This window comes from Mauremys mutica, chromosome 14 (assembly GCF_020497125.1).
Source record: "Mauremys mutica isolate MM-2020 ecotype Southern chromosome 14, ASM2049712v1, whole genome shotgun sequence".
Classification (NCBI taxonomy): Eukaryota; Metazoa; Chordata; order Testudines; family Geoemydidae; genus Mauremys; species Mauremys mutica.
Window position 1 is genome coordinate 5,255,539 of NC_059085.1, and position 14,695 is coordinate 5,270,233.

The following is a 14,695-nucleotide window of genomic DNA, read 5'->3' on the forward strand; positions in this document are numbered from 1 at the left end:
AAGCCCTGGGTCTGCAGTGGCTTCCACTGCATCAAACCTGGGGAGAGGCCCTCATGCTCTGTCAGAAACCAGCACAGCCCCCCAAAAACTTGTTCCATGGGATCATTTTCACTTTTCAGTTAAAATCTGGCTCTGCTCACTTCCTCAGACACCCTCTGCTCAGTAACCTAAAACTGTTTGGGGAGGTTATTTGGAATCCTTTTAAATGCTCCTGCACTTTGATGTGCTGTTTTGTTTTCTGATGTGTTTCTTCATTTAGTTGTCTGTCATAATGTTAGAGCTCCATGGCTGATGGACGGAAACTCAGTAGAGCTGATCTCACTTGAAGCAAACAGCATTTCAGTCCATTTCAAGCAGTGAGCAAATCCCTGCTTATCATAAAAATGCTGTTCTCAAATATTTCCCATGTTGTTTCAGGTGGTTGTGAATGTGGCTGGTAAAATAAGAGTCCTCACGCCTTCTTCTGGTGTTTCACCCTTGTGCTTTATTTTACAGTGCCACCGTGCAGCCCCCTTTATCCCCTTTCCAACCCGTTCCAGGGACTCCTGGCCCTTGAGGCGCCTGCCTGTGGTGAGGAGACAGCACCGTAGCCTCCTGTCCCCTCCCAGGCCAGCCTCCAGACTGACTCTGGTTCAGGGCTTTTATAGCCCTCCCAGCCTTCAGCCCAGCTGTCACTGCTTAGCTCAGTCTATTGCAGTGAGCCAGCCCTCCTTAGGGCCTGCAGCTGGGCTCCCTGCCGGCTGCTTTGCACCTCTGCCCCTGGCCTCTCCACCTGAAAGCAGGGCTTAGCCAGCATTTTAGCAGGGCAGTCAAGGGGTTTTACCCCTGCCCTGCCACAGAGTCCTTCTGGATCTCCTAGAGTGACCATGTTTAATGGCCTTTCCCTCTTTCTGCATTATTCAGAGCAGTAAAACACAAATGTACAATTAAAAGATGCCGGAGATTGTGTCTTCTACTTCAGATGTCGAGACAGCTCACTGAGGGATTCTGTTGAGGACAGTCAGACTCTCTTAAAACAGGAGCCTAAGGATGATGCTGGTGGAAACGACCTGTATGGGTCCTTCTGAATAAATCTAAGAGTTCACAAATGGCCCACAGACCCGCTCTGGTACAGCTATGGTCTTTAGGGTTTACTCTGCATTCCATCTTGAGCTTATCCTAGCACTGGCCAAGAGCCAATTAAAATGTTTCTATCGCAGGGCAACTCTGACAGGGTCCCATGTCACTACCTGGCCTCCTATGAGAAACTAAGCTCGGTTTCTACCTCCCTCATTGCACAAGACTTCAAGGGCAGGTCTCTGAGAAGGGCTACTTAGGAGACAGCAGGAGGAGAGTACGTGGGAAAGTCAGATCACAGGGCTCAGTTTTGGTTTCCTTTCTAATCGTTAACTAACGTACTGTTTTGTCATAAACCTTGACAGCTTGGATTCTCCAAAGCCTAAGGGAATTAGAGAATTAGTCCAATTGAAATTCATAGGAAATTGGATGCCAAAGTCCATTAGATGCCTTTGAAAAACACAGCCTAACTCTTGAGAGTTGCATCTGGATTTTGATTAGTTGGTTTTGCAGTCATTCCTTTAGTTTACAGCTTTATTGTCAAACTAAGTAACCTCTGCATCAGCAGGGGGTTCCGATTCCTTGGCTCATTTAGGCTGTGGCCTCTCTGCCTACCCTGCCAGCAAGGATGCTAGCTAGTGTCAGTGGTGGAGGTTGGTTTTTTTTTGGTTTTTTTAAATCTGGTTATCTCCCCTAGGAATTGGAACAGGACCATCAAACTAATTTCACAGAGGTCACATAGGCCATAAGCGGTAATCGCTTGTGGTCACTACTGACATGAGCTGGATTTGAAATAGTGACTTGCAGGTGAAAGGTTCTGTCCCCTGGCTCCTGTTGTACTAATTTAGTTGGACTATATGGGGCCAAAGAGCCAAAAGTGTTAACATGAGCCTGAAACTGTCCAACACAAAAGAGTTTAAAACAAGGTTTGGGGTTTGGTATATAGAGACCGTGGCCTGCTTCGTACCATGGCAAGCACACCAGTAAATTCATGCCAGAAGTTAGATATTTATTGACTTAAATACATAAAAGGAAAGGAATCAAATAAGGCAAAAGGGATTGAAACTGAAATTGAGTGGCTGTGTAAAACAAAAATCAAAACCTATCAACATCTCTTTTTAGAAAGGGTGAATATTGGTTAGTGTGTCTCATGCTGTCAAACAGACCTCCTTAGTGGACAGGAAAGGATTAGTTCAGTTCAATTTTGAGTTGGGAACAATATTAACTTTCCTGCTTTTTGACAAAACAGATGCAAAAGGGAGAGAAGAGATAGGGTAGTAACGGAGGGGGAAATACGGCTTTTGTTTATGTTTTCAGGCTACAGGACAGCAGGTCAGTCCTGGATGGTGCTTTGGATTGGCATTTTGGGCATAACAGCTGTTGCTCTGGACCCCAGCTCCTCTGCCTGGTCAGGGACATCATCTGGTTGGTCTGGTCAGGTTCCTCTCTTCACTGGTCCTTCTCAAGCTGAGTAGAACTAGATCATAGAATCATAGAATATCAGGGTTGGAAGGGACCTCAGGAGGTATCTAGTCCAACCCCCTGCTCAAAGCAGGACCAATCCCCAAGTAAATCATCCCAGCCAGGGCTTTATCAAGCCTGACCTTAAAAACCTCTAAGGAAGGAAATTCCACCACCTCCCTAGGTAACCCATTCCAGTGCTTCACCACCCTCCTAGTGAAAAAGTTTTTCCTAATATACAACCTAAATCTCCCCCACTGCAACTTGAGACCATTACTCCTTGTTCTGTCATCAGGTACCACTGAGAACAGTCTAGATCCATCCTCTTTGGAACCCCCTTTCAGATAGTTGAATGCAGTTATCAAATCCCCCCTCATTCTTCTCTTCTGCAGACTAAACAATCCCAGTTCCCTCAGCCTCTCCTCATAAGTCATGTGCTCCAGCCCCCTAATCATTTTTGTTGCCCTCCGCTGGACTCTTTCCAATTTTTCCACATCCTTCTTGTAGTGTGGGGCCCAAAACTGGACACAGTACTCCAGATGAGGCCTCACCAATGTCGAATAGAGGAGAATGATCACATCCCTCGATCTGCTGGCAATGCCCCTACTTATACAGCCCAAAATGCCATTAGCCTTCTTGGCAACAAGGGCACACTGTTGACACATATCCAGCTTCTCGTCCACTGTAACCCCTAGGTCCTTTTCTGCAGAACTGCTTCCTAGCCATTCGGTCCCTAGTCTGTAACAGTGAATGGGATTCTTCTGTCCTAAGTGCAGGACTCTGCACTTGTCCTTGTTGAACCTCATCAGGTTTCTTTTGGCCCAGTCCTCTAATTTGTCTAGGTCGCTCTGTATCCTATCCCTACCCTCCAGCATATCTACCACTACTCCAAGTTTAGTGTCATCTGCAAACTTGCTGAGGGTGCAGTCCACGCCATCCTCCAGATCATTAATGAAGATATTGAACAAAACCGGCCCCAGAACCGACCCTTGGGGCACTCCGCTTGAAACCGGCTGCCAACTAGACATGGAGCCGTTGATCCCTACCCATTGAGCCCGACGATCTAGCCAGCTTTCTATCCACCTTATAGTCCATTCATCCATCCCATACTTCTTTAACTTGCTGGCAAGAATAATGTGGGAGACTGTATCAAAAGCTTTGCTAAAGTCAAGTAATAACACATCCACTGCTTTCCCCTCATCCACAGAGCCAGTTATCTCCTCATAGAAGGCAATTAGGTTAGTCAGGCATGACTTGCCCTTGGTGAATCCATGCTGACTGTTCCTGATCATTTTCCTCTCCTTTAAGTGCTTCAGAATTGATTCCTTGAGGACCTGCTCCATGATTTTTCCAGGGACTGAGGTGAGGCTGACTGGCCCATAGTTCCCCGGATCCTCCTTCTTCCCTTTTTTAAAGATGGGCACTACAGTAGCCTTTTGCCAGTCATCCGGGACCTCCTCCATTCGCCATGAGTTTCAAAGATAATGGTCAATGGCTCTGCAATCCCATCCGCCAACTCCTTGAGTACCCTTGGATGCAGCGCATCCGGCCCCATGGACTTGTGCTCATCCAGCTTTTCTAAAGAGTCCTGAACCCCTTCTTTCTCCACAGAGGGCTGGTCACCTCCTCCCCATGCTGTGCTGCCCAGTGCAGCAGTCTGGGAGGTGACCTTGTTTGTGAAGACAGAGGCAAAAAAATCATTGAGTACATTAGCTTTTTCCACATCCTCTGTCACTAGGTTGCCTCCCTCATTCAGTAAGGGGCCCACACTTTCCTTGACTTTCTTCTTGTTGCTAACATACCTGAAGAAACCCTTCTTGTTACTCTTAACATCTCTTGCTACCTGCAACTTCAAGTGTGATTTGGCCTTCCGGATGTCACTCCTGCATGTCTGAGCAATATTTTTATACTCCTGCCTGGTCATTTGTCCAATCTCCCACTTCTTGTAAGCTTCTTTTTTGCGTTTAAGATCAGCGAGGATTTCACTGTTAAGCCAAACTGGTCGCCTGCCATATTTACTATTCTTTCTACACATTGGGATGGTTTTTTCCTGCAACTTCAATAAGGATTCTTTAAAATACAGCCAGCTCTCCTGGACTCCTTTCTCCCTCATGTTATTTTCCCAGGGGATCCTGCCCATCAGTTTCCTGAGGGAGTCAAAGTCTGCTTTTCTGAAGTCCAGGGTCTGTATTCTGTTGCTCTCTTTCTTCCTTGTGTCAGGATCCTGAACTCGACCATCTCATGGTCACTGCCTCCCAGGTTCCCATCCACTTTTGCTTCCCCTACTAATTCTTCTCTGTTTGTGAGCAGTTGATTTTGGGATCTGGTGAAAAGCCATGGGTGGGGGTAGGACAGGGGACAGAAAGGGACACATGAAGAAGGGGAAGACAGAGCAGGATCTCACATGCATCAGGCTGGGATCCTCACTGGTGGTGTGATGAGTTTCAGGGTCTGGTGTCTTTGAAAAAATCTTTCCGTTGCAGCCATGGTGATGGTTTCACTCCCATTTCCCTTTCTACGGGCCTCAAAAAGTGCAGAATAGCCCATCCTCTCATTATTGTATCTACCAATTAGGCCCAATTTCTGAAGCACCAATTTTGGTCCACTGATTTCCAGTCTCATATTTTTCTTATCTACCAGGCATGATCTTAACACAGTCCTTGAGTGGCATCAGTAAACCATCTCTGTTTAAATTAATTCAGTCTTTCTGTCTCCTTCCCAAATCTTTCTTAAACAATTTGTATATAACAGGTCATTGTAATAATTCATGAACCTTTACCTACTTTCCAAAAGTTTGGCTCACAATTCACATAGGCCTGCTAGACCTCGATTATTACAACAGGCCTCATGTGGTTTCAGTCTTCATTATTAGATGTGATGAATTAGAACATTAAAACCTAGAGTTCCTTAAGAAATCATTTCAGCCTGAGATGCTGCTTTTTCCCTGCCCATCATTGCTTTCTCCTCCTTTTAACCATATCCTGTAGTGCCTCACAGGTACGTTGAGGCCAATGGCTCTATTCTGATCTTAGCTTTGGATCTTGTTGCAGGCTCGCAGTCACTCGTTGTGGAGGATTCAGCCCAGGGAGGGTGTAGTTCCCCCGGAGGCTGAGGTATCGCTGACTCTGATTGCTAACTTGGATGACACGGTGAAATTCCAGGACAAGGTGAACTTGTTCATACAAAACAGCAATACCTATGTGATCCCAGTCCAGGCTGTTGGCATTGGTACCACGATTGTCACGGAGAAACCCTTTGCTCCAGCACTCAACTTGGGACCCCATTTCAGGTAGGTCATCTCTGGCTCTCACCTTTTCCTATGCTGCTTCATGTCCATGGGCCAAATAAAGAGCCCCAGCAAGGACGTTTTTTATTATAGTCCCTTAGGACTGTAGCTACAAGGACATGGCTCCCATTGACGTAAATAGGCGCTGCATAAGTGCATTTGAAGACATATTGTAGCCCTTTCAAAGTCACTTGTCACTTTAGAATGCTAACAAGAGGGACGTAGTTGACAAAATGTCACTAGGTGGAAATTGCAGAAGGTCCGTCCTGAAGATTGACAAACGATACATAAAAAAACCTCTTATTTTTTTGATCATTCAAACATTTTGCTCCTTTTTTCACCTGATGGGTGGGTCACGCCCCCCACTGCCCTGCAGCAGCAGTAAACCTTGATGTTGCTTTTTAGCAGCCCCTCTTCTAAATTAACAGTACTGCTTTCTTTCTACCGGCAGCAGGCTCCACACCTCAGTGCCTTGGGGGAGCAGCAACATGTGTCTTTGTCCTTTAACCTTCCCTAGCTCACGTTTATTTCATGGGTCCCCAGCTGGAATTCTGTCTATTAGCGTCAGGGCTGGGACCTAGGCAGTCAGGACTAGTGGTTATCTTGTGGGGTGGGCGCAGGTCCCCATTGCCAGCTGGAGTTCAGAACTAGAAGGTCAGGAACTATAAGTTAGATAGCAGGAATCAGGCTGAGTCAGGAAACCAGGTGGTTGAGATCAGGAGACAGGAGCAGGATGTGCGGTCCAGGGCAGGATGGAACCCAGTTATACTTAGTCCTGCCATGAGTGCAGGGGACTGGACTAGATGACCTCTCGAGGGCCCTTCCGGTCCTATGCTTCTATCATTCTATGACTCTGTATTCCTCCTTCTGGCTTAAACAGGGGAAGTAGGCCAGTCAGGAGCCCCAGTCTTCCAACAGTCGGGGCCCAGAGGCGAGTTCTAAGTGAGCTGGGTTTCAAGGAGTCCTGGTTCTAGCATACGCCAGTAAGTCATCAGTGGGGGGCTTGGAGCATGAGGCTGCCCAGGAAACCTGCAGATCCAGGTTAGGGACCTGCGAGTCATGACAGTTAGCCTCTCTTCTCAGCTTTCTTCCCATCTCCCCTCCTCTTGCTCCTCATCTGTTCCCACCAGCCTCTCTCGGCTTTAGGGCAGAAGCTGGAAGAAAAGCTTTATCTCTTGATTGGAAAAGGGAGAATGACTGCAAGGTCCTGTTCTGAAAATAGTTGGGGGAAAGCAAAAGTCCATTGACCCTGGATGGTGAATGGAAAAGAGAGGCATCTCAAATGGACACATTGAGCGCTAAGGGTTTGAGATACAATAGTTTTCAGTCACCTGCACTAGTTTTGAGCTTTAGTTCCATTTGAGTGTAGATGTCGGGGGCGTTCTGTGATCCTTGGTTAACTATAAGTAAGGCTCTGGTTTAGTCACGGGTATTTCTAGTAAAAGTCATGGACAGGTCACGGACAGTAAACAAAAATTAACGGCCCGTGACCTGTCCATGACTTCTACTATATACCCCTGAATAAATCTTGGAGCGGGGCAGCCCTGGGGTGCCCAGGATGCTAGGGGGAGCGGTCCAGGGATGCCGCGGGTGCTCGGGGGATCCCCGAGGGTGCTGTGGGTGCCCAGGGGGGACAGCCCAGGGGCACCACGGGTGCTGGGGGGGGAGGTCGGGCAGTGGTGCGCAGCCCGGGACCCCCGCTGGTGCTGGAAGAGAGGTGGGCGGTGGTGCGCAGCCCGGGACCCCCGCTGGTGCTGGAAGGGAGGTGGGCGGTGGTGCGCAGCCCGGGACCCCCGCTGGTGCTGGAAGGGAGGTGGGCGGTGGTGCGCAGCCCGGGACCCCCGCTGGTGCTGGAAGGGAGGTGGGCGGTGGTGCGCAGCCCGGGACCCCCGCTGGTGCTGGAAGGGAGGTGGGCGGTGGTGCGCAGCCCGGGACCCCCGCTGGTGCTGGAAGGGAGGTGGGCGGTGGTGCGCAGCCCGGGGCCCCCGCTGGTGCTGGAAGGGAGGTGGGCGGTGGTGTGCAGCCCGGGGCCCCCGCTGGTGCTGGAAGGGAGGTGGGCGGTGGTGCGCAGCCCGGGACCCCGCTGGTGCTGGAAGGGAGGTGGGCGGTGGTGCGCAGCCCGGGACCCCACTGGTGCTGGAAGGGAGGTGGGCGGTGGTGCGCAGCCCGGGACCCCGCTGGTGCTGGAAGGGAGGTGGGCGGTGGTGCGCAGCCCGGGGCCCCCGCTGGTGCTGGAAGGGAGGTGGGCGGTGGTGCGCAGCCCGGGGCCCCCGCTGGTGCTGGAAGGGAGGTGGGCGGTGGTGCGCAGCCCGGGGCCCCCGCTGGTGCTGGAAGGGAGGTGGGCGGTGGTGCGCAGCCCGGGGCCCCCGCTGGTGCTGGAAGGGAGGTGGGCGGTGGTGCGCAGCCCGGGGCCCCCGCTGGTGCTGGAAGGGAGGTGGGCGGTGGTGCGCAGCCCGGGGCCCCCGCTGGTGCTGGAAGGGAGGTGGGCGGTGGTGTGCAGCCCGGGGCCCCCGCTGGTGCTGGAAGGGAGGTGGGCGGTGGTGTGCAGCTGGTGCTGGAAGGGAGGTGGGTGGTGGTGCGCAGCCCGGGACCCCCGCTGGTGCTGGAAGGGAGGTGGGCGGTGGTGTGCAGCCCGGGGCCCCCGCTGGTGCTGGAAGGGAGGTGGGCGGTGGTGTGCAGCTGGTGCTGGAAGGGAGGTGGGTGGTGGTGTGCAGCCCGGGGCCCCCGCTGGTGCTGGAAGGGAGGTGGGCGGTGGTGTGCAGCCCGGGGCCCACACTGGTGCTGGGGGGCGCAGGCAGCAGTGCACAGCCTAGAACTACCAACTTTCTAATTGCACAAAACCGAATTCCCTTGCCCAGCCCCCACTTCCCTGAGACCCCGTCCCTGCCCTGCCTCTTCTCTGAGACCCTGCCCCCACTCACTCCAGCCCCCCCTCCCTCTGTCACTTGCTCTGCCCCACCCTCATTCACTTTCACTGGGGGTGAGGGCTCCAGCTGTGGGCGAGAGCTCCAGGTAGGGCCAGAAATGAGGGCTTCAGGGTGCGGAAGGGGGCTCTGGGCTGGGGCGAGGGCTGGGGTATGGGAGGGGTGAGGGCTCCGGCTGGGGGTCTGGGCTCTGGGGTGGGGGTGGGGATCAGGGTTTTGGGGTGCACAAGGGGGCTCTGAGCTGGGGCCAAGGGGTTTGGAATGCAGGAGGGGGCTCAGGGCTGGGGTAGGTGGTTGGGGTGTGGAAGGGGGTGGCAGGGTCTGGGAGGGAGTTTGGGTGCGGGAGGGGGTTCTGCCCTGGGGCAGGGGGTGGGGTGCGGGCTCTGGGAGGGGGTTCTGCCCTGGGGCAGGGGGTGGGGTGCGGGCTCTGGGAGGGAGTTTGGGTGCGGGAGGGGGTTCTGCCCTGGGGCAGGGGGTGGGGTGTGGGCTCTGGGAGGGAGTTTGGGTGTGGGAGGGGGTTCTGCCCTGGGGCAGGGGGTGGGGTGCGGGCTCTGGCAGGGAGTTTGGGTGCGGGAGGGGGTTCTGCCCTGGGGCAGGGGGTGGGGGTGCGGGCTCTGGGAGGGAGTTAGGGTGCGGGAGGGGGTTCTGCCCTGGGGCAGGGGGTGGGGTGCGGGCTCTGGGAGGGAGTTTGGGTGCGGGAGGGGGTTCTGCCCTGGGGCAGGGGGTTTGGGGTGTGGACTCCAGACGGGCAGCGCTTACCTCAGGCAGTTCCTGGTCGGCGGCGCAGCAGGGCTGAGGCAGGGTCCCTGCCTGCCCTGGCTCTGTGCTGCTCTCGGAAGTGGCTGGCCTGTTCGGCCCTACGTGGAGGCACAGCCAGGAGGCTCTTTGTGGTGCATGCTGCCTGCGCCTGCAGACGCCACCCCCGCAGCTCCCATTGGCCACTGGTGCCGGGGGCGGAGCCAGCATGCGGAGCTTCCCTGGTCGTCCCTGAATATAGGGGCCGGACATGCCGGCCGCTTCTGGGAGCTGCACAGAACCAGGGCAGGCAGGGAGCCTGCCTTAGCCCCGCTGTGCCACCGACCGGACATTTAATGGCCCGGTCAGTGGTGCTGACCAGAGCCACCAGGGTCCCTTTTTGATCAAGCGTTCTGGTTGAAAACCAGATGCCTGGCAACCCTAGTGCAGCCCGGGACCTCCATTGATGCTGGCAGGACTGGCAGGCTCCCTATCCGGCTCCGCGTCTCGCCGGAAGCAGCGACATCCCCCTTGCTTAGCTCTTAGGCAGAGGCATGGCCAGGCAGCTCTGTGTGCTGCCTCTGGCCAGACCGCCGGCTCCGCAGCTCCCATTAGCCAGGAACCACTGCCAATGGGAGCTGTGGGGGTGGTGCCTGCAAGCGGAGGCAGCATGTAGAGTTACCTGGCCACGCCTCTGCCTAGTAGCTGAGCAAGGGGTATATTGCTGCTTCTGAGGAGCCCCCTGAGGTAAGCACTGCCCAGAGCCTGCCTCACCCTGCCCATTGCCCCAACCCCCTGCCCCCTCCCACACCCAAACTCCTGCTGCTTCTGGGGGAAGGGGCCACAGTGCCCTGAGACTTCCCCCGCAGCGGCTGGTGCGACTGGCCCAGAGGCGGCCTGCGCTGCCCCAGGGCCAGGTGTAGCGGTGGCTGCAGAAATCATGGAGGTCTTGGAAAGTCATGGAGTCCGTGACTTCTGTGACCTCTGGGACAAACTTGCGGCCTTAACTATAAGCTCCATAAATGCTTTGGTTTGTCCAGCACTGTTTCCATGGCTATTCCTGATGGTTGATCAGCCATGTCCTGATGGCCAGATTGGATGCATAGCGATAAGATGTCATGTTCTTCTGACAGTCTTTCTCCTCCTATCCCGCAGCATCATCCTGGGGTTAAGCCACCATTGCAACTAGCTGCAAAACTGCAACTGAATAAAGTGAAATGGGGCATAGGTAGTAAGATGAATTTGGCATTTACTGAACCAGAAATTAGGCATCTGTACAGAACTTGATTTAAAGTTCAGGTCTGTCATTGCACATTGCACGAGATGGCATATTTCACATAGCCATTGTATGCTTCAAATGCATTTTTAACATTTTCTTTCACAGACTAACTTGGAATATGGTGTAAATTCTGTTTTTGTATTTAGCCAGGTATGTTATACCCACTTTTCATTGGCTGCATATTCTTTACCTCCAAAACAAGACAGTAACTGTGCCACGAACAATTCCTCTGCCAGTCATGCTTATATTAGTATACAGTGAAATAATGACTACCTTACACTCGATGTTTCTGTGCATAATGGAATCAATGTCTCATTGACTATTCATTTCATGTTAGCTCTGGTCACTGCAGTCTGACGGCAGACAGGGCCCGGCCCTGTGCTCACTACAGTTAATGGGAAAACTATTGACTCTGTCTAGTTCTTGTAGCACACTTACCCCCCTCTCCTCAGTGGGAACAGCCCCAGAGCCCAGTCCTGCTAGGTGGTGAGCACCTCCTGGTGGGGTAGAAGTTAGAGGCGCTCAGCTCCTATCTGGAGCAGGCCGTTAATCTGGAGCAGCTGAAGAGAAGGGTGACAGTCTACCCAGATGGTCAAATACCGATGCACACAGTGTTTTCTCATTGCAATGAAAGAGGATCTCTTTAGCAGCAAAAAAAGCTTTAACTTCTCTAGGGAATGGAGTTGTGGGATGCAGGCCACCCAGTGCCCTTTCTTTCCTTTAGTCTGAAATCCCTGGAGGTCATGCATGAATCCACTTATCTCAGCCAGTTCCCGTAGGCTTGGGGTTTTGTCAAGCTCCATTGGCTTGGCAGTGCAGAGATCTTAATGAGAGGAATCACAGACAGGATTCGGTCTTTTCGGGGCCATGTTGGGACAGAGTCAGTATTTCCCCTCCAGTCCTCCAAGGTTTATTTTGTAAAATGTAGATGGATGTTTATGTAGCTACACTGCAGCTGGGAGGTGTCTACAATCTGATTGATCTAGTGCGCTAAAAACAGCCGTCTGGCCACAGTGGCTCGAGCTAGCTGCTCATACCGGGGGGCAGGCAGGATTGTACTCATGTGCCTAGCCCGAGCCACCACCTGTGCCCAGCGGCTCCACTAAAGGGAAGTTGTAACAGACAGCAGGGCTGGGTACTTGCTTGCCCCGGCCAGTATAACCCAGCTCACTTTGTGGGACTCTGGGGACTAGCTTTGCGCAGATACATAGAGGATATTAAAGAGATAAAGGTGAGGAGAAGCATAATTACAGCAAACGCTGAGATTTGGTCCTTTCTGTTTCATTCTTTACAGGGCCGGCTCCAGCTTTTTTGCCGCCCCAAGCGGCAAAGAAAAAAAAAAAGATAAAGCTGCGATCGGCAGCGCTTCGGCGGCAGCTCTACCGGGCTGCTTCATTCTTCGGCAGCAATTCGGCAGAGGGACCCGCCACTGAATTGCTGCCGAAGACCTGGACGTGCTGCCCCTTTCCATTGGCCGCCCCAAGTACCTGCTTCCTGCGCTGGTGCCTGAAGCCAGCCATGATTCTTTATTGCAGCTTGTTAGGTAGCCAGCTGCAGGAGGAGCTCCATAAACTGGGGGCCATTTAGCAGAGAGTGGCTCTTTAAAAAGTATTTTGTGTTAGCCATCGCTTCAAGCCACACAAATCTCTTTGTATCAGAGGGGTAGCCGTGTTAGTCTGAATCTGTAAAAGCAGCAAAGAGTCCTGTGGCACCTTATAGACTAACAGATATAGTGGAGCATGAGCTTTTGTGGGTGAATACCCACTTCGTCGGATGCATCTGACGAAGTGGGTATTCACCCACGAAAGCTCATGCTCCAATACATCTGTTAGTCTATAAGGTGCCACAGGACTCTTTGCTGCTTTTACAAATTTTTTTGGATGTCACAACATGGCATTCTGTTAAGAGTTAGCGTTAATGCTGTGGGTGCAGTGCGTTCCAGCAATCATAGAATCACAGGGTTAGAAGGGACCGCAAGGGTCATCTAGTCTAACGCCTTGCCAAGATGCAAGATTTGTTGAGTCTAAACCAACCTTTTGAAAACCTCCAGTGAAGAAGCTTCCACAACCTCTCTAGGCAGTCTGTTCCATTGGCCGACTGCTCTTACAGATAGGAAGCTTTTCCTGAGAGTTAATCTAAATCTGCTGTGCTGTAGTTTGAACCCATTGACTCTTGTCCTGCTCTCTGGGGCAAGAGAGAACAATGTTTCTCCATCTTTGTTATAGCAGCCTTTCAGTATTTGAAGACAGCTATCATGTCCTTCCTTAATCTCCCCTTTTCCAAACCAAACCTACCCTGTTCCTTCAGCCTTTGCTCATATGACTTGCATTCCAGCCCTTCGAGCATCTTTGTCGCTCACCTCTGGATCCTTTCCAGTTTCTCCACATCCTTTCTATGCATTGGTGACCAAAACTGGACACACTACTCCAGCTGAGGCCTAACCAGCACCAAGTAGAGCGGTACTGTCACTCCCATGCTATGCCTCTGTTAATGCAACCAAAATTGCAATTGCTTTTTTTGCCACAGCATCACATTGCTGACTCATGTTGAGGTTGTGATCCACCACAACTCCCAGATCCTTCTCAGCAGTGCTGCTGCCAAGCTAGTTATCCCCATTCTGTATTTGTGCATTTGGTTTTTCTTCCCAAATGTTACATTTGCCTTTGTTGAATTTCATTTTTTTGTCTTTAGCCCAGTTCTCCAATTTATCAAGATCCCTCTAAATTTTAGCTTTATCCTCCAAAGTGTTGGCAGTCCCTCCCCCCGCTCCCTCAGCTTTGTGTCATCTGCACATTTGATCAGTATGCTCTCTATTCCTACATCCTGGTCATTAATACAGATGTTAAACAACACTGGACCCAGAACAGATCCCCGTGGAACCCCACTTGAGACCTCCCTCCAACCTGAAATCATTCCATTAATAGTTACTCTTTGTTTGTGGTTGTTTAATCAATTATGTATCCACTTAATGGGAGTTCCACCAAACCCGCATTTCTCCAGAATGTCATGTGGGACTGTGTCAAAAGCCTTGCTGAAGTCTGGGTATATTATGTCCACTGCATTCCTCCTATCCACCAAACCAGTTACCCTGTCAAAGAAGGAAATCCAGCTGGTTTGGCATGCTTTGTTCTTGGTAAATCTGTGCTGGCTGCTAGTGATCACCCCTACACGCGCACACACACACGGTATTGGCAAATTTCATGTTTTATACATTTCTCTAGTAGCTTCCCAGTTAAATACATGACCTTTTGCTCTCTCTTGGTAGAGACACGCCACCATCAGTAACCTTTTCAATCTGCCTCCATTCTGCTGTTCTTCTAGTTTGGATCCCTGCTGCTATTGCTTCAAGATAACCAACCGTGGACGACGAACCCATCAGCTCTACTGGATGACAGAAGGTTTCCCTCCATTTCGCCAGCGTAACCATTTCCCTGCTATCGGTAATGCCAAGGGCAAGAACTGCCCCCAGAGACCAGAGACCCCCTCTCCGGTGTTTAAGCTTCATCCATTAAGGATGGAGCTGATCCCAGGCAAGAGCATGGATATGATGCTGGAAGGCTCCTCTGACACCCCTAAGGTAAAGGACTGCACGAGCTGCAGTGTTTCGATTAGATTGTTGCCACTGGTATTTCTTAGGCTGGTCCCTTGACATTTATCTTAGAAAATGATCAATTTCTTTCAAGAATTGCTGTAATGCCACAAGTTACCATGGTAGCACCAGTTGCTTTTCTTGCTTGGGCATTATTAGTCGCTAAGGCTTTTCTTGTTACTATAGCTACCATAAACCCAACATTCAAATGCCAAAATACCAGCTGACTTCTGGGGCAAGCAACAAGTTACAGGGAGTCATGTGCTGAGGCACAAGGGGAGTCTGAAGAAATAATATTGCAGTGTCTGGAGAGACTAGGATCACGGGCAGAAAGTAATTAGAAAAATGCAAGGTAATATAACGGG

At 51.7% G+C, this 14,695-nt stretch overlaps 1 protein-coding gene across 8 annotated transcripts in view; it reads left to right on the forward strand.

Moving 5' to 3' along the window:
* HYDIN (HYDIN axonemal central pair apparatus protein) overlaps positions 1-14,695 on the forward strand; it is a 399,941-nt gene that overhangs the window by 201,123 nt on the left and 184,123 nt on the right. For all 8 annotated transcript variants that reach the window (XM_044987150.1, XM_044987153.1, XM_044987154.1 and 5 more), the window contains 2 exons: positions 5,568-5,806; positions 14,063-14,318. In XM_044987150.1, coding sequence (XP_044843085.1) covers positions 5,568-5,806; positions 14,063-14,318 — 495 coding nt within the window. The remainder of the gene's footprint in view (positions 1-5,567; positions 5,807-14,062; positions 14,319-14,695) is intronic.